General features: G+C 40.0%; 1 protein-coding gene across 2 annotated transcripts; it reads left to right on the top strand.

Annotated features, from left to right (window-relative positions):
- The first annotated feature begins 2,137 nt into the window (after window positions 1–2,137).
- Window positions 2,138–12,430, top strand: LOC133545388 (endonuclease 8-like 1). 2 transcript variants are annotated; one of them, XM_061890899.1, is made up of 7 exons: window positions 2,138–2,429; window positions 4,649–4,706; window positions 9,331–9,439; window positions 9,507–9,591; window positions 9,681–9,802; window positions 9,879–9,906; window positions 9,988–12,430. In XM_061890899.1, the coding sequence occupies exons 2-7, from the start codon at window positions 4,699–4,701 to the stop codon at window positions 10,098–10,100; spliced, it is 465 nt and encodes a 154-aa protein (XP_061746883.1). In that variant the 5' UTR covers window positions 2,138–2,429; window positions 4,649–4,698; the 3' UTR covers window positions 10,101–12,430. The 2 variants fall into 2 exon arrangements, 1 of the variants encoding a protein (XP_061746883.1); XR_009804816.1 differs by having other exon boundaries at window positions 2,346–2,429; window positions 6,484–9,439; window positions 9,507–10,043.
- The last annotated feature ends 8,247 nt before the right edge of the window (window positions 12,431–20,677 follow it).

A 20,677-nucleotide genomic window follows, 5' to 3' on the forward strand; every position in this document is an offset into this window, starting at 1 on the left:
TTTAAGTTACGGTTTGGTAGTTAACATGGACTACGATTGAAACCGTGATTCAGGATGGTGTGTGGAAAAGTTAAATTCCTGTGTCAAATGTCCAGACCACAAACAACAAGATTAAATAAATGTCTGTTGAAAAGTAATACTGAATTTGTCATTTGACTGGGGGCTCTGTTTGATTGATTTGTCAAAAAGTCTTTGACAGTAAAGAAGACTGCTTATGTCCAGTGTAGATTAAAGTCTTGACATTACCTGACCTGTGTGATTGTTAGTGATGGGTTGATGAGGCGTTGCACAGCCTTTTGACACATTTATAAACTGTATTGATCCTGTGTCACTAAATACTGACATCTGCTGGACATTAAAATTCCCTACAGGAAATCTATGGACCAACTCAACTGACACTGATTTTATGACCGAGTATATCCAATAATATAAACCAAGTCATTGAATTTCATTTAGGATTATTTCATATCTTCATTTAAATAATACCATATTTTTTTAAATACTTTTTAGATACAGTCAATAAATAATGTGAACATGTATCATAACATGGAAATCTAAGAGAACGTGTTGTGAATGAGGATAGTTGTGGACTGGGATTTTTTTTTTTTTTTACACATGCGCTCTGATTACGCACTATTGATTGATTGATTGAAACTTTTATTAGTAGATTGCACAGTTCAGTACATATTCTGTACAATTGACCACTAAATGGTAACACCCCAATAAGTTTTTCAACTTAAGTTTATGGATACCTTAACTGAAACTAAATCAATCAGCACAGCTGACCAAGCTGACCAACAGGTGTTATTATGTTGTACATTCCAACAGGTGTTATTATGTTGTACATTCCAACAGGTGTTATTATGTTGTACATTCCAACAGGTGTTATTATGTTGTACATTCCAACAGGTGTTATTATGTTGTACATTCCAACAGGTGTTATTATGTTGTACATTCCAACAGGTGTTATTATGTTGTGCATTCCAACAGGTGTTATTATGTTGTACATTCCAACAGGTGTTATTATGTTGTACATTCCAACAGGTGTTATTATGTTGTACATTCCAACAGGTGTTATTATGTTGTACATTCCAACAGGTGTTATTATGTTGTACATTCCAACAGGTGTTATTATGTTGTACATGGCTTACACACCTCCTCTTTCTGCTGTAAACATTGTGAATGATCCACTTGACACTCCCGTGGGGAAACTTTGCTTTGATCAAAAAAATAACAGAAAAATCCGCAGCTTATTCCAAAATGATTGTGTGTCTGTCTCCAATGTCATTTCCTTATGGAATAATGTTGTAAATGACATCTGTTGGACCAAAACGTGGTCCCTTCCTAACAGGTATTTACTTAGCAACAAAGTCAAAGAGATATCATTTAAAATCATCCATCGCTATTACCCTGTAAAGACTGTGATGGTTAGATACAAAAAGGACATTGATGTCACCTGCACCTTTTGTAACATGCACCCAGAGACTGTTAACCACTTGTTTTATACTTGTGAAAACACTCCATCACTATGGCAGGCATCTGTCGCTTCATCCTGGACAATATTTATGACAAATTTGTGCTTTACTTTAAAGATGTGATTTTTGGTTTTACACTGTATGAACAAAAAATTGAAAAGGAATTCTACCTTTGCAAGCTCATTATTTTATTGGCTAAGTTTTATATTCATAAATGTAAGTTTCTTAATACCCGTCCTATCTTTTGTGCCTTTAAAAAAGATCTGGAACTTTACATTAAAACGCTCTCTACCTCTAACAACAAAAAAGCTGTGAAAACGATGATGCTGTGTTCCACATTGAAGTTGTTTGATGAATCTGAATAAGCCTACGGCTTTGCATTTTGTTTATTATTTATATATATATGTTTGTATTCTTTGTTTTTATTATTTTGAACTTACAACCCCCTGGCGCTGTTTTGTACTGTTTTCATAATGTTTTATAATGTTGTATATTGTTGTTTGTCTTACTGTTTGTAATTGTTGACATTTATAAATAAACCTTTAAAAAAAACAACTAAGTGTTGGCTTTCTTCTTCTTCCTTGTTTTAGTTGAAGGTAGGCGCACTGACAACCTTCAAGTGTTACGCCACCTACTGTTTCCCCGCTTCTTCTTCTTCTGACGTTAACTGATGGCAAATAACGCGTCATGTCCGCCGCCGTCTGATAGAAAGCATACATTTTCAAATCATTTGAAAATGATGTCCTAGCCAAAAAGGGCTATTTTCAGATGGACATATAAGGAGAAAATGAACTTGATGTAAATCCTGAGATCGCGAGATTTGGCACGGCACTCCATGAATCTGTCCAATCAGATTGGCTTTTCCTGAAAAACACGCATGCGCATTAAGTGGGCGGATGTAATGATTTCGATGGGAAGAAATAATATTCAGCATCGAAGGAATAACAACTGAAAGTAAGTAATACCATTTATTGTTTCTCTTTTGGTATTTATATGACTTTAACACACACCAGTTATTTGTTTTAAACTACTGGAACGTCACGCAGTTACGGAAATAGAGCTATAAATGCCGCAAGCACCTTGCTAGAAGTTGTGATAGTTACCTCCACCGAGGTAAGTATAATAACAAGAAGTGAAATAACAATGAGAGAAATAAATGTTCAGAGAACATTTGAAGTGGAACAATATACATTACTGAACACATAATATAGAGTTTTACATTTACAAGAAGTTCCAGCTATATTCCAGCAACCTTTGTCTGTATTTATCTTCCACCCAACTCTCTCCTTTGAGGCACACATTAAAAGCGTTACTAAAACGGCCTTCTTTCATCTCCGTAATATCGCTCAAATTCGCTCCATTTTGTCCACTAAAGACGCCGAGATCATTATCCATGCGTTTGTTACGTCTCGTCTCGATTACTGTAACCTATTATTTTGGGGTCTCCCCATGTCTAGCATTAAAAGATTACAGTTGGTACAAAATGCGGCTGCTAGACTTTTGACAAGAACAAGAAAGTTTGATCACATTACGCCTGTACTGTATATACCTTTATATACATATATACATACATATATACTGTATATACCTTTATATACATATATACATACATATATACTGTATATACCTTTATATACATATATACATACATATATACTGTATATACCTTTATATACATATATACATACATATATACTGTATATACCTTTATATACATATATACATACATATATACTGTATATACCTTTATATACATATATACATACATATATACTGTATATACCTTTATATACATATATACATACATATATACTGTATATACCTTTATATACATATATACATACATATATACTGTATATACCTTTATATACATATATACATACATATATACTGTATATACCTTTATATACATATATACATACATATATACTGTATATACCTTTATATACATATATACATACATATATACTGTATATACCTTTATATACATATATACATACATATATACCTATACTGTATATACCTTTATATACATATATACATACATATATACCTATACTGGCTCACCTGCACTGGCTTCCTGTGCACTTAAGATGTGACTTTAAGGTTTTACTACTTACGTATAAAATACTACACGGTCTAGCTCCATCCTATCTTGCCGATTGTATTGTACCGTATGTCCCGGCAAGAAATCTGCGTTCAAAAGACTCCGGCTTATTAGTGATTCCTAGAGCCCAAAAAAAGTCTGCGGGCTATAGAGCGTTTTCCGTTCGGGCTCCAGTACTCTGGAATGCCCTTCCGGTAACAGTTGGAGATGCCACCTCAGTAGAAGCATTTAAGTCTCACCTTAAAACTCATCTGTATACTCTAGCCTTTAAATAGACCTCCTTTTTAGACCAGTTGATCTGCCGCTTCTTTTCTTTCTCCTATGTCCCCCCCTCCCTTGTGGAGGGGGTCCGGTCCGATGACCATGGATGAAGTACTGGCTGTCCAGAGTCGAGACCCAGGATGGACCGCTCGTCGGGACCCAGGATGGACCGCTCGCCTGTATTGGTTGGGGACATCTCTACGCTGCTGATCCGCCTCCGCTTGAGATGGTTTCCGCCTCCGCTTGAGATGGTTTCCTGTGGACGGGACTCTCGCTGCTGTCTTGGATCCGCTTGAACTGAACTCTCGCGGCTGTGTTGGAGCCACTATGGATTGAACTTTCACAGTATCATGTTAGACCCGCTCCACATCCATTGCTTTCGGTCCCCTAGAGGGGGGGGGGGGTTGCCCACATCTGAGGTCCTCTCCAAGGTTTCTCATAGTCAGCATTGTCACTAGCGTCCCACTGGATGTGAATTCTCCCTGCCCACTGGGTGTGAGTTTTCCTTGCCCTTTTGTGGGTTCTTCCGAGGATGTTGTAGTCGTAATGATTTGTACAGTCCTTTGAGACATTTGTGATTTGGGGCTATATAAATAAACATTGATTGATTGATTGATTTATATAGTATTGGAGTGTCGAAATGACAAAAGGAAAAGCTGGAAAACGATGAAGAAGAACTGGTAAAGAAGTGGAATCAAATAAAAGATCAAGAAGGACTGTAAAGTTGCTGAGTAGACTGGTATAGTGGTGGTGCATTAAACTGGCAGCAGATATAATATGTGATACTTTCTTTTTCTTCCTGCAGTCATCCCGTCCTGCAGCATGCACCTATGTGAATGTGGAGAATGACCAGCAATGTCCAAGTAAGTTATATGTATATGCCTGTTCTTTCTTGAAGTCAATTAGTTCTGATTGAGATTTACAGATAAAAAGCTGTCCACAGTTTGTCAGGAACAAACATGAAAATATTGCTTTCTTTGACCCTGATTATATTAGCACATATGAAGAATGAAACTTCAAATAGGAGTTATCTCAGCATGTGTAATTCATGTTTTTGGAACCTTTCACCTCCAAGTTAAAGCTGGTAGGTAACATCAGGTCATGACTAAGGATGTAACAATATCAACATTTCACGGTATGATATCGTCATAGTGTTAAAGCCAGGGTAAGATATTGTTACAAAAATGTCAAAGTGTGTTAAATGACGTGGGAGGAATGTTTAGGATAAACACACTTACTGTAATTGAACACAAACATCATTTTCATATGTTGTAATCATATTTATCATTAAAAACAGGTATTTTAGGTGCAAAGGAATGGTGCAGAATTTCAAGTAACACACAAAAACCAACATTTTCAAATAAGTGTCTTTAAACTGACATAAACAGTAAACATCCAGTGTAACTAATGTAGAACAATAATGTTTCTTTTGCCAAGAAACTATACTGTGTGTCCGGTATGTTTTTTTTTCAATACAACTTGGTATTATTGTGGGTTTGATGACCTTTTTAGCACATTCAACAATACTGCCATTATAATGCAAACAGTGATCATTTTGGTCACAGTAACGGTGATATGACATTTTGATATTGTTACATCACTGCTGTTTAGTTGAGTGTTTTTAAACTTTGAACTTCCTAAGAAACTGCCCTTTGCAGTCCAAATTGTATTAGTTTGTAGAATACTGATTCTTAAGAGTTAACTAATAATTTGACTTTTAATCATGTAAATACCTCACAAATGCATATTTTCCCTTGCTGACATCTTGGTTTCACATGAACGATATTTTCCAAATAACGGTTCTAACATATAACTCATTCTAATATATTACTCCTATTCCCTAACTTATTGTAGACATTGTGGTGTGTAGTGTCAGCAAATGTCTTATTTTGTGCATGTCCACATTTCCTCTGGTGAGCTGCAAGGGCTCTGAGTCGATTTGGAAATGGTCTGGATGAACGTGGCATGCTTTACCTTGCAGTATGCAGACTTTGTTTAAGGTTCAACTAACACGACAGTTATAGGCACAGAAATATTTCACAGCAACAATTCCTCGGCTAACCGAAGCACAAACGTTCCCATCACTCCTGCACACTTCCACTTTTTCGCCCTTCTATAATGTCCCGTTTGAACCTTGTTTTCCCACACGGCGGGTTTTCATGGGAGAACCAGTTTACTTCTCAGATGAGCCCACTTAATATTGTCAGAAAAAAACACAGCGACTGGTGTTCTCGTTTGATAGCGTCACACATCACGGCATTATTGTGACAATTTTGAAATCAAAATAAGGTTATATTTACAATAATGTTGCATCCCTCGTCAAGATCCTTTCTCATAGGTTTGGTTTGCTGTTGTGTATTTACTAATGATTGGCATTAGCATCCACAACTTTCTTTTTATAGTGTGTGTTGTATTGTGATGAGTTACATTTAACACTGTGGATGATGTGTTACCACAAACACAGAAGATACGTAAACATGAACTACAATGCGCTCAAGATGTGGGGAAAAAGGAAATGCATTCCATTAGCTGGATTTGTATAATGTGTTCAATTTATGTCAACTTCCTTCTTGTTTTGTCTGTTTTTTTTTTCAATGATTTGAATCTTTAGAGTTTTTTGGTTCCTCTTCTTTGTGTCAGGGGGTAGCAGCAGGGTAACACTGCATGAGGCGGTGCCCCCTGAAGGAGCCCAAAACACTGCTCTTCAAATGGAACACATCCAACCTTCAGGTGACCGTGCAGGATGTACCACTCTGGAACATCAAGCCTCTCCCCACCTGCCAGGTACACCCACCGTCTTCTGTGGCTGAATAATGTTTTGCTGTGAATTTTGTCACAAAGCAAATCCTGCTCAAATGTGACAAACTTTGGAGTGTAAGAATGTGAGCGATATGCTGAGATGTTATACGTTTTGCCTTGTGACAAAATGTTATCAAAAAACCTTTAGTGATTTGTATTCTATTTTAATTTCAGCACATGAAAATATTTCTACTTCTGACCATCGAAGAGAATGGAAAACCATTTTCCAGATCAGCCCTCATACATCCTCCTGATGGCCTAACAACTGAATGACATGTCGATGCTGAGTATGATCCATTTCAATCATTTGAGGAAGCTCTCCCTGATATAGGGGATTGGATGTACAATGACGGACATACGTTTAATGAAGGATTTGAAGATGGTTTGAGTGAGGAGTGTGCAGAAGAGTCCAATTTCAAGGACACAACAGACAAACCAATACATGACAATGCATCAGAAACCATGGCAGAGTGCCTTCTGATCAGCATGGGTTATGTAAACTGTCCTAAAGTCACAGGTAAGGCCCTAAGCCATATGCTCAAAATGTTCAAGTTGCTTTATCCCGATAGTCTGAACACAGACTGCTTAAACAGTGTTCCAAAACTTTTTTTTATCCCACTCTGCATCATCGCCTACTATATTACATAAATCCTCCAAGAATTGTTTTGGGCCAATAGAAAGTAAACAAATAAAATGCCTGCTTTGTGGGACCAGTGTGTCAGAAGAAAGATTCTCATCCTTTTTTTAAAGTATGTACAGATTGATTTCTTGTTTACCACAGCACATTCATGTGCCAAATGGGCCCTCGTTGGTGAATATAAACATGCAGGTTTTTCTTTGCTGCAAGATAGTGTAACATATGAGACATGCAGTCATGTTATTCCCCTATTGGAAACCTCTGCAGTACAGTAGTATTCTTGGATGACATATTGGGTAAAGTTGTTTTCCTTGACTTCACATCTATGCCTGGCATAGTGATTGCAGTTCATTTCCCCAACACACTTGACAAGTTTGAAATAATGAAGAACTGAACTGGCCTAAAAAGCCACAAATCAAATCTTTAATCATTGTTATAAATGCTCTGAAAATACACACTGATGTGATGTTGCCGTGGATTCTGTAAATAGGTACTGTATATGGAGTATCATTGTTGATGATGTTTTTGCATTGTGTGTAATATTTCAGTGGCAAATATATTACATTTACTTGTTTAATAAAGCCACTGTCTTTTTTAATGAATACATAGGCCTACTATGCTACTGCATTTTAATATTAGTCCTTATGATGGTGGTTGGAGAGCCAAATATCTTCTGAAGTGGTACTTTGTTAAAAGAGTTTGAGAACCACTGCTCTAGAAAGTTCACAAATGTTAAAAGCTCTTACAAAGTGTCTTGTGATCATATCAGTATTGTTTGGGTTCAGTTTTAAATCTCACAATTGTAGTCACTGAGTTACTGTACATGACGTGTGGATAAGAAATCAACAAATTAAGTCCAACTTTATTTAAATAAACCATTTAGATTACAGACCATATATCCATATTGTCTGAATTCATTATTTTCTCCCAATGTTGGCATGAGATCAACTGGAATATGATTGAGGTATAACTAAATTGAGCCCATTAGAATGCATTTTTTTAGAAAACGGGTATATCTAACAACTCAAATAGTGAGCAGTGAGAGACAAAACCAAGTATATCTCTCACTGAGACATCATTGAGACATATTGAAACCAATACTCATCAATTGTCTTTTTGCCGAAATAGAAAAGAGACATCTGAGAACTCAAACAGTGAGTAGTGAGAAACAAAACCAGGTGTTTCTCTCACTGAGTCATAATTGAGACATATTGGAGACCAGCTCATTCATCTCTCATTTTGGTCTTAGTTGAAATGGGGAAAAGAGATAACTATTAGACAACTATGAGATCTCTCATAGTGCTCACTGTGAGCCTTATTTCTCAGGAGATACATTTGAGAAGAATGAGAAAACTACTTTGGTCTCCATTAGTGCTCTTTTATGTCTAGGAGATATATATAAGACATACATGAGATCTCATCTTCAATTTTGCTTTGCTATGGGAAACAAGTGTTTGATGAGCATTCCTCAACTTTTTCGGTCTTTTTTGACACTCGTGCCAGCTTTTTTTAAGCATGTTGCAGGCATCAAATTCCAAAATGAGCTAATATTTGCAAAAAAAAAAAGTTTCTCAGATCCAACATCAAATATCTTGTCTTTGCAGTCTATTCAATTGAATATAAGTTAAAAAGGATTTAAAAATCATTGTATTCTGTTTTTATTTACCATTTACACAACGTGCTACTTCACTGGTTTGGGGTTTTGTACATGTTGACAGTACATTGCAGTGTTATTTTGTTACAGCCGTGCCCACTGTGTGAAGTACTTTTGCAAGACTCCTTAGTCAAAAGAAAGGAAGCAATAATATTACACTTCACCAAAGAGCCTGCTGTAAAAGAAATGACCATTGAATGAAGATACATACTCAGGTCACCGTGATCTGAAAAGGAGAGTGAAGAATGTTTTTGTATTCCCCAGATTCTAATCATCTTGGATGAATAAACAAGCAATTCCTAATTTCACTTGGAAATGTGTTTACTATAAAAGTGTAGCACTGTTTCCACACAAAATACCTTCTGTTTTTGAAAAGATGCCCATGCGTGTCTTCCAGGTTGAACATTCCACCCTTTGTGCCTGCCCGGACTGTGCTGGAAGGCCTCGAGTCAGAGGATGCGTGTGAAGACAAGAAAGCTGTAAAAAAGGAGATCCATAGCAAAAAGGTCAAATAAGTACAAACAAGTATTTTACCTCGATTATTAACAGTTTATTTTGCCCAAAAATGTTAAGGGAGCCAAAAAGGACAAAATGGAAGAGGAGAATACAGACCTGCTCAGACTTTGCCACACAGTACCGCTGGAGGTGGTGAACTTAGGTAAGAATCCATGTTTCAAGGTTGATCGGGGTGGGGGGAAGACAACGACACAAAGGTGCTCCTCTTATTTAGACTTTTTGTTTATGGAGGTGGGAAAGGTTACGATCCAGAGAAGAAAGACTACTCAGGTTTTGAGGCCTGGTTGCAGTGTTACTATGTGGATGGAATGAAGTCTGTACGCGACCACAATGGCAGGACTATGTGGTTCAAAGTATGCAAACACATTTTCATACGTAACAACTATATTTGTAGCATGTATTGACTAATAGAAAATGGTGTCATTTCAGGGCGATCCAGGTCCTATGGCTCCTAAAGGTAAACGCCAGAAAAAATAGTTGAGATACCATTACACATAAGAGAAAGCTTAGTGTGTCTTTATCTTTTCTCACACACCAGAATCAAAGTCTCCAAAGGCCAAAAAGAGAAAAGATACAGATGCAGACCATGATTACCCCCGCAAGAAAAAGGTATATTCAGTAGGTAATCACCACCAGCACATAGAAATCTAACCCCATTGTGGCTGTACTTCAGGTGTCCAGGAAACACAACTCTGACAGCACAGTGAAGAAAAAAGCAGCCAAAAAGCCCACAAAAGCAGCAAAGGAAGAAGAAAATGGACCTCAAGAAGAAGCCACACCCAGAAGAAGATCAGCAAACACACCTCAGCAAGAACCGAAATCCACGTCAGGCAGGAGGAAAAAGAACAATACAGAGCCAGCTGCAGGTCTGATTCTAATAATACTCCCATTTTCTGAAAATATTAAGAGCCTGATCTTTGAGGATCCAATTCCCACACACTTATCTGTGTGCGCAAACTATAAAATTGCATGTACTGTTGGTGGACGTGTTGTATGTGATCTACTTTGTGCAATTGATAGCAGCAAAAGTGGCACAGATCACCCTATTTTTGTGTACTAGAAGCATTATGTGCCCTTGGAAACACTTCTTTCCCTCTACATTCATGTTATTATGCTCTCCACACTGGAGGGGGGCTTATATTAGATTATAGCACATATCGATCATCTAACACCTTTTCTGCAATATAGAATCACAGTATGTATACTATTTGCAGCAGGAATGATCAAACTGCATATTGCAAGACATTTTTTTTAGGAGTTATACTAAATACAAAAAAAAAAACGCAACGCTTTTGTTCTTGTTCCCAATTTAAATGAACTCAAAGATCGAAAACTTTGACTATAAACACAAAATACCTGTTCCTCTCAAATATTGTTCACAAATCTGTATACATTTGTTAGTGAGCATTTTTTCTTTGCCAAGATAATCCATCCCACCTGACAGGTGTGCCTTGAGCTGTCCAAAATAAAAGGCCACTGTGAAATGTGCAGTTTTATCACACAACACAATGCTTCAGATGTCGCAAGTTTTGAGGGAGCGTGCAGTAGGCATGCTGACTGCAGCAATGTCCACCAGAGCTGTTGCCCGTCAATTAAATGTTTATTTCTCCGCCATAAGAATAGAATAGAATAGAAAGTACTTTATTGATCCCTGGGGGAAATTCAGCACCACAGTTCGCTCACAATAAACAATGATAATAATAAATAATATAATATGTATGAATAATATAAATATATTCTACATTTAAGTGCAGTCAAGGAACATATGCATTATACAGTCTGATGGCTGTCGGTGTGAAGGACCTCCTGTGTCGTTCCGTGTTGCATTTTGGGAGTCTGAGCCTTCCACTGAAGGTGCTCATTCTCTCTGCAAGGTCCGAGTGTAGTGGGTGGGAGGTGTTGTCCATAATGGCTAGGAGTTTTGCTAGACTTCTCTCTGACACCACCGCCAGAGAGTCCAGCTCCACTCCCATCTTGTTACTGGCCTTCTCTACCAACTTGTCCAGTCTGTATGTATCCCTCACTCTCAGCCCGCTGCCCCAGCAGGCCACGGTGTACAAGAGGGCGCCTGCCACCAGCGACTCGTAGAACATCTTCAACATCTTTGTACAGACGTTGAAGGATCCTAGCCTCCAAAGGAAATATAGATTCGGCTCTGTCCCTTCTTGTAGAGGGCCTCAGCGTGTTTTGACCCATTCAGCTTGTTGTCCATGTGTACTCCGAGGTATTTATAATCCTCTACCATGTCCACATCCACCCCCTTGATGGAAAGAGGGGTCGCCAGAGTACTCCTCCTCCTTCCCAGGTCCACAACCAGCTCCTTGGTCTCCGTAACATTGAGCTGGAGGTGGTTCTTTCCACACCATGTGACAAAGTCCTCCACCAGTGTCCTGTATTCCTCGTCACCACCTTCCTCAATACACCCCACTATCGCAGAGTCATCAGAAAACTTCTGAAGGTGGCAGGACTCTGATTGATAGTGGAAATGGGTGGTGTAAATGGTGTAGAGGAAGGGGGAAGAGTACTGTAGCCTCCGGGGCCCCGGTGTTGCTGACCAGCCTGTCAGACACACAGTCCTGCAGTGGCATATACTGTGGTCTGTCAGTCAGGTAATCTACAACCCAGGACACCAAGGGGGCCTCCACCTGCATCTTCTCCAACTTCACACCCAGTAGCCCAGGCCGTTTAGTATAAGCCGCCTCCAAAGGTGTTTCAGAGAATTTGGCAATACATCCAACTGGCCTCACAGCCGCAGACCATATTGATTGGCTGAGACCTGCCACCCGGACAGCTGCTACAACAATTGGTTTGCTTAACCATAGCATTTCTGCACAAACTGTAAGAAACTACCATGAATTGATTAACGTGGACCCCGACTTAAACAAGTTGAAAAACATATTGGGGTGTTACCAATTAGTGGTCAATTGTACGGAATATGTACTGAACTGTGCAATCTACTAATAAAAGTATCAATCAATCAATCTGTCTCAAGAAAGCTCATCTGCATGCTCGTGGTCCTCATCGGGGTCTCGACCTAACTGCAGTTTGTCTTCTTAACCAACTTGAGTGGGCAAATGCTCACACTCAATGGCGTCTGGCACAATACAGAGGTTTTGGTATGTTATTATTGACAGCGAAACCACGTGCATTTTATTGATGGCATTTTCCATGCGCAGAGATACCGTCACGAGACCCTGAGCCCCATTGTTGTACTAATCACCCGAGGCCATCACCTTTATAAATAACATTTACTAACTCATGTTGCAAGGATCTGGAAGCTAAAAACATCCCAGTTCTTGCATGACCAGCATACTCACCGGACATGTCACCCAGTAAGTAATTTTTGAGAGGAATATATATTTTCTGTATAGTAAAAGTTTCAGATCTTTAAGTTCAATTCATGATAAATGGGAGCAAAAACAAAAGTGTTGCGTTTATATATTTGTTCAATACCATATTTTTCGGAGTATAAGTCGCACCTGCCGAAAATGCATAATAAAGAAGGAAAGAAAACATACAAGTCGCACTGGAGTATAAGTCGCATTTTTGGGGGGAAATTTATTTGATAAAAGCCAACACCGAGAATAGACATTTGAAAGGCAATTTAAAATAAATCAAGAATAGTGAAGAACAGGCTGAATAAGTGTAGGTTATATGAGGCATAAATAAGCAACTGCTATGTTAAGCTAACATATTATGGTAAGAGTCATTCAAATAACTAGAACATATAGAACATGATATACCTTTAACAAACTATCTCTCACTCCTAATCCATAAATCCCATGAAATCTTATACGTCTAGTCTCTTACGTCAATGAGATAAATAATATTGATATTTTACGGTAATGTGTTAATAATTTCACACATAAGTCGCTCCTGAATATAAGTCGCACCCCCGGCCAAACTATGAAAAAAAAACTGCTACTTATAGTCCGAAAAATACGGTGCATATTTTCTAAATCAAAAAAGGAATACCATTAAAAAACAACATAAATTAATAGACTTTGGTTTAATCGGCCCTTTAAGTTGTCCAGCAGCTATAAAATGATATTGCTGAATATATATCTTCTTCTTTTTATTTCTAACAGTCCAAATATGACATGCACACGTAGAACAAAGGCTTCTCTGTTCAGTTGTCTTTGCAGCGTGATGGCCTCCTTTCTCACAGCCCTGTGTGCAACTATGTCAGTTGTCTTTGCAGCGTGATGGCCTCCTTTCTCACAGCCCTGTGTGCAACTATGTCAGTTGTCTTTGCAGCGTGATGGCCTCCTTTCTCACAGCCCTGTGTGCAACTATGTCAGTTGTCTTTGCAGCGTGATGGCCTCCTTTCTCACAGCCCTGTGTGCAACTATGTCAGTTGTCTTTGCAGCGTGATGGCCTCCTTTCTCACAGCCCTGTGTGCAACTATGTCAGTTGTCTTTGCAGCGTGATGGCCTCCTTTCTCACAGCCCTGTGTGCAACTATGTCAGTTGTCTTTGCAGCGTGATGGCCTCCTTTCTCACAGCCCTGTGTGCAACTATGTCAGTTGTCTTTGCAGCGTGATGGCCTCCTTTCTCACAGCCCTGTGTGCAACTATGTCAGTTGTCTTTGCAGCGTGATGGCCTCCTTTCTCACAGCCCTGTGTGCAACTATGTCAGTTGTCTTTGCAGCGTGATGGCCTCCTTTCTCACAGCCCTGTGTGCAACTATGTTAATTGTCTTTGCAGCGTGATGGCCTCCTTTCTCACAGCCCTGTGTGCAACTATGTCAGTTGTCTTTGCAGCGTGATGGCCTCCTTTCTCACAGCCCTGTGTGCAACTATGTCAGTTGTCTTTGCAGCGTGATGGCCTCCTTTCTCACAGCCCTGTGTGCAACTATGTCAGTTGTCTTTGCAGCGTGATGGCCTCCTTTCTCACAGCCCTGTGTGCAACTATGTCAGTTGTCTTTGCAGCGTGATGGCCTCCTTTCTCACAGCCCTGTGTGCAACTATGTCAGTTGTCTTTGCAGCGTGATGGCCTCCTTTCTCACAGCCCTGTGTGCAACTATGTCAGTTGTCTTTGCAGCGTGATGGCCTCCTTTCTCACAGCCCTGTGTGCAACTATGTCAGTTTGCACGCAGATTTCAGACTTTTTAAGAGGCACGATACTGCCTGCAGGACACTTTCAGCATTGATAAATCTCACTGTTCATGTTGAGTGATTTGTATTTGCATTTTCTCCTCCCAGTATTGTGGGCATTCTGATAATCAACATATATTCTGCATACATCATTAAGACAAATATGTTAAATGGAGGGAATAAGCGGTAGAAAATGGATGGATGGGATGGATTGCACTCCTTATTTTGCTCATTAATCGACAAATATTTAGATCAGCTTTGCGTGTGCTAACAAGTTTGCATGTGTTTTGATACACATAAACCTTTTGTAGATTATACTGTAAGTGTGGTAAACTTACTTTTTGTTGCAGGCTTCAAGACACGTAGCGGGAGACTGACAAGACAGAATGTCAAGTAAAGGACATCTATTGGAAAATACTGTTTTTATTCCATGATACATATTTTTACTAAACATTCCACACGTTTATTCTTGGCATACTTTTCAATCACAATTCACAATACAGTAAATTATTTGATTTAATGTGAAGTTAATTATATTTATATAGCGCTTTTCTCTTGTGACTCGAAGCGCTTTACATTGTGTAGCCCGATATCTAAGTTACATTTTGAAACCAGTGTGGGTGGCAATGGGAGCAGGTGGGTAAAGTGTCTTGCCCGAGGACACAACAGCAGTGACTAGGTTGGCAGAAGCGGGGATCGAACCTGGAACCCTCAGGTTGCTGGCACGGCCACTCTACCAACCGAGCAGAAATGATGGCTACCGAGCTCTACTCTTTCCTCTCTCCCTCTTGAGTACAGGTAAAAAAACCTTCTTTATGGTGACGGCCACCTATGTCACGTGACACATGCTTCTGTTCCTTGTGTACACATCCACAAACACCACGTGACATACACACATGATCTGGCTCCTACAATGACTAACATGGCTCATTTGCATAATACACTAAAAACTACTTGGGTCTCTGAGGCAGACGATGAGAGTCCTGTAAAATGTATACATACAGTGGGGCAAAAAAGTATTTAGTCAGCAAGTTCTCCCACTTCAAATGATGACAGAGGTCTGTCATTTTCATCATAGGTACACTTCAACTGTGAGGGACGGAATGTGAAAAAAAAATCCAGGAATTCACATTGTAGGAATTTTAAATAATTTATTTGTAAATTACAGTAGAAAATAAGTATTTGGTCAACCATTCAAAGCTCTCACTGATGGAAGGAGGTTTTGGCTCCAAATCTCACGATACATGGCCCCATTCATTCTTTCCTTAACACGAATCAATCGTCCTGTCCCCTTAGCAGAAAAACAGCCCCAAAGCATGATGTTTCCACCCCCATGCTTCACAGTAGGTATGGTGTTCTTGGGATGCAACTTAGTATTCTCCAAATACGACGAGTTGAGTTTATAACAAAATGGATACATGGATGATACAGCAGAGGATTGGGAGAATGTCATGTGGTCAGATGAAACCAAGATAGAACTTTTTGGTACACCAACAACAGGTATGTCACACCTGAGAGACATGGCACACACCAACAACAGGTATGTCACACCTGAGAGACATGGCACACACCAACAACAGGTATGTCACACCTGAGAGACGTGGCACACACCAACAACAGGTATGTCACACCTGAGAGACATGGCACACACCAACAACAGGTATGTCACACCTGAGAGACATGGCACACACCAACAACAGGTATGTCACACCTGAGAGACGTGGCACACACCAACAACAGGTATGTCACACCTGAGAGACATGGCACACACCAACAACGGGTATGTCACACCTGAGAGACGTGGCACACACCAACAACAGGTATGTCACACCTGAGAGACGTGGCACACACCAACAACAGGTATGTCACACCTGAGAGACGTGGCACACACCAACAACAGGTATGTCAAACCTGAGAGACATGGCACACACCAACAACAGGTATGTCACACCTGAGAGACGTGGCACACACCAACAACAGGTATGTCACACCTGAGAGACGTGGCACACACCAACAACAGGTATGTCACACCTGAGAGACGTGGCACACACCAACAACAGGTATGTCACACCTGAGAGACGTGGCACACACAAACAACAGGTATGTCACACCTGAGAGACATGGCACACACCAACTACTCAACAACAGGTATGTAACATTGGTATATTGATCCAGATCATGAAGTAGTAGAACCCAAAATGCTCAATGGTTAAGGCTGCTGCCTCTCACACGGTACTACTGGGTTCAAATCCACAAGATCTTGTTTTTTGTTTCATCTCTATCATTGTTAAATGATTGCATTTGTATATTAGTGAAAATCCTGTCTTGATGGAACCCAGGATACCTCAATGGTCAACACTGTGATCTTCAAATATGGGGGTACTGGGTTTGAATCCCAATTGGTTTGATATGTAACTTCAGTTCAAAATTGAGCTCCACCTCAATCGTAGTTTACTGGGACAGATGTCACGATTCCATTAATGAATGAGCCGGACTACACTTCCAACAAGACTCAGGATAGCTCAATGGTTAAGACTGCTGCCTCTCATGCAGAACTACTGGGTTCAAATCCATTGTTAGGAGGTGTTAGTTTATTGTTTTGCCTTGATCATAGTTCACTGATAACATTTGTATATGAGCGAGAACCAAACTTTGTTGGGACCCAGGATAGCTCAATGGTCAACACTGTGGGCTCCTAATACAGGAGTAGTGAGTTCAAATCCCATACATGGAGTCAGTAATTTGGCAGTATGGCGTCAAGACGACATACATTGTGGGCTGCTTCTTCTCCCCCACACAGACTAATGTTATGTGCTACTTCTTTGACTAACATATAGTTGAAAAATTAAGTCAACACTAAAGCTAATAATAATCCAAAATAAAATGTCAAATAGTCAATGATGACACCTCAGGGGTTACCTGTGTGTGTGTGTGTGTGTGTGAGAATGAGTGCGTGTGTGTGAGTGTGTGCGAGTGAGTGTAACTCCTGAGGTGGGTGGGAATAGGATAAATAAAGAGCGTTGACCAATGAGCTCTCCTGGGTACAAATAAAATAAAATAGGTTAATTGTAATTGGATAAAAAAAAGTAAATTAAATTATTATTTTAACATTACATGGGAGAAATGACACAGTTACAATATTTGTCAACTTGCAGCCTCCAGCTGATCTTTTAAATTACACATCGACCCAAGCAGGAGTCGAACCCCACACTCTTCAACCTGAGTCAACAGTCTTAACCACTGGGCTATCCTGGGTCTTGTTGACACAATTTTTTTTCATACACAAATGTAATCGAGGACTGTGGCCCAGTAAAGTTTGATGAGGTAGAACAAAAGACACACAACCTGAGTGAGATTTGAACCCAGTACTTTTCATTCCAAGTCAGATGTCTTAACCCATGGTCTATCCTGGGTCTTGTGAAGAGAAGATTGTGTTCTATACACAAATGTAATCGAGGACTCCTGGCTCAGTAAAGTATGACAAGCTTAAACAAAATTTTGTCAACATGAGTGGGATTCGAACCCAGTACCTGTCATTCAGAGTCAGCAGTCTTAACCACTGGGCTATCCTGGGTCTTGATGAGATATTTTTTTTTTCATACACAAATGTAATCGAGGACTGATGGCCCAGTAAAGTTTGATGAGGTAGAACAAAATACAGTTAAGCTGAGTGGGACTTGAGCCCAGTACTTTTCATTCCGAGTCAGATGTCTTAACCCCTGGTCTATCCTGGGTCTTGTGAAGAGAAGGTTGTGTTCTATACACAAATGTAATCGAGGACTCCTGGCTCAGTAAAGTATGACAAGCTTAAACAAAATTTTGTCAACATGAGTGGGATTTGAACCCAGTACCTGTCATTCAGAGTCAGCACTCTTAACCACTGAGCTATCCTGGGTCTTGATGAGATATATTTTTTTTCATATACAAATGTAATCGAGGACTGATGGCCCAGTAAAGTTTGATGAGGTAGAACAAAATACAGTCAACCTGAGTGTGACTTGAACCCAGTACTTTTCATTCCGAGTCAGATGTCTTAACCCCTGGTCTATCCTGGGTCTTGTGAAGTGAAGATTGTGTTCTATACACAAATGTAATCGAGGACTCCTGGCTCTGTAAAGTATAATGAGGTTGGGAATGGGTGAAAAAAATAGAAGATTAAAATAAAATAAAATAAAATATACTAAAATAAAAATGGTCTAAACCTGGGCCCTGGAGAAGGGGTCCAGACTGAGGCCAAGGGAAAAAACAACAACAACTCATAGCCATAGTACACATCCCTCTCACATGTGTGTAAGAGGTAAACATCAAAGAAGACAAAGGACATGAAAGACATTAAAGCAGCGGATACAAGCAGACACTTCTACATCCAGCTATGAATAACAACTAAAAGAAACATAGACACTGTGGTGGTCTCTGCGCTGTTCCACGCCATCGTCCACTGGGGTGGAGGGAGCGTGGCCAGAAACAGGAGCAGACCCAACAAAGCAACCAAGAGAACTGACTCCACTCTAAGCCGCCAACCAACTCTCGGCCAGTGTCCAGTCCGCATGGATGAGCGAGGATACGTCCAAGGAGACTGAGGTGTACGACACCTGCTCACCCAGCCAAGACACCGCCAAGCCTCTCTGTCCCAGCGCTCAGAGCTTGCTCCGCAGACCTGTCCCTTCATCCGCGTCTCCTCCAGTCCCTCCAAAGCGACTCCGGTGTGGCAGACACCCAGCAGCTGGTCTCCATGGTCAAAAGGCTCCCGGGAGGAAGATCCAGAAGTCCACAAAAAGCACCACAGAGGTCACGAAAGTGCCACCCCTTGTCACACAGTCCCAAAGGGTCCCGGACCAAAAGGCAAAAAAATATAATAAGACATGAAAACAAGAGGGAAACACAAAATGATGACACAAGAGCACGGAGCTCCTGCCAACAGCAGCCACTACAGCAGCGCCATCTTGGGGGAAAAAAAAAAAAAAAAATCAATTAGAGCTGGATTTGAGCCCAGTGCGCTTAATTCCAAGTGAGAAGTCTTAACCACTGGACTGTCCTGGGTCTTGTGAAGCTATGATTGTGTTCCATACACAAATGTAATTGAGGACTCCTGGCTCAGTAAAGTATGATGAGTTTGAACAAAATGATGTCAACTACATTGGCATTCGAAACCAGTACCTCTCATTCAGAGTCCGCAGTCTTAACCACTGAGCTATCCTTGGTCTTGTAAAGAATAGATTTCTTTCCATACACAAATGTTATCTATGCAGTGATTTCCCCCCCAGAAAATGTGTTAGTCGTCACCATCACATCTCCATCTCATCTTTGCCTGGGGGGGGGGCAATAGACTACAGACTGTGGTGAAGTAGGCCGGCTACGTCGCATGAAGAAACTTTGAATTTTGGGTTGTGTTTTCCGCTCCATATATACGATATATATCTCAATAGATTTTAGGTTCAAAGAACTATGAAGTTGTTGCAGGTATGACCACATGGTGGCGATAGTTTCAAAGAACTATGAAGTTGTTGCAGGTATGACCACATGGTGGCGATAGTTTCAAAGAACTATGAAGTTGTTGCAGGTATGACCACATGGTGGCGATAGTTTAAAGGAACTATGAAGTTGTTGCAGGTATGACCACATGGTGGCGATAGTTTCAAAGAACTATGAAATTGATGCAGATATGACCACATGGTGGCGATAGTTTCAAAGAACTATGAAGTTGTTGCAGGTATGACCATATGGTGGCGATAGTTTCAAAGAACTATGAAGTTGTTGCAGGTATGACCACATGGTGGCGATAGTTTCAAAGAACTATGAAGTTGTTGCAGGTATGACCACATGGTGGCGATAGTTTCAAAGAACTATGAAGTTGTTGTAGGTATGACCACATGGTGGCGATAGTTTCAAAGAACTATGAAGTTGTTGTAGGTATGACCACATGGTGGCGATAGTTTCAAAGAACTATGAAGTTGTTGCAGGTATGACCATATGGTGGCGATAGTTTCAAAGAACTATGAAGTTGTTGTAGGTATGACCACATGGTGGCGATAGTTTCAAAGAACTATGAAGTTGTTGCAGGTATGACCATATGGTGGCGATAGTTTCAAAGAACTATGAAGTTGTTGTAGGTATGACCACATGGTGGCGATAGT

The sequence above is a fragment of the Nerophis ophidion genome, linkage group LG28, assembly GCF_033978795.1.
Source record: "Nerophis ophidion isolate RoL-2023_Sa linkage group LG28, RoL_Noph_v1.0, whole genome shotgun sequence".
NCBI lineage: Eukaryota > Metazoa > Chordata > Actinopteri > Syngnathiformes > Syngnathidae > Nerophis > Nerophis ophidion.

Bases quoted from the DNA above. Each gene is read 5' to 3' on its own strand.
- LOC133545388 (XM_061890899.1), top strand. The intron at 9,592-9,680 runs GTAAGAATCCAT...TTGTTTATGGAG, and splicing joins GCTGGAGGTGGTGAACTTAG to GTGGGAAAGGTTACGATCCA. The intron at 9,803-9,878 runs GTATGCAAACAC...GTGTCATTTCAG, and splicing joins GCAGGACTATGTGGTTCAAA to GGCGATCCAGGTCCTATGGC.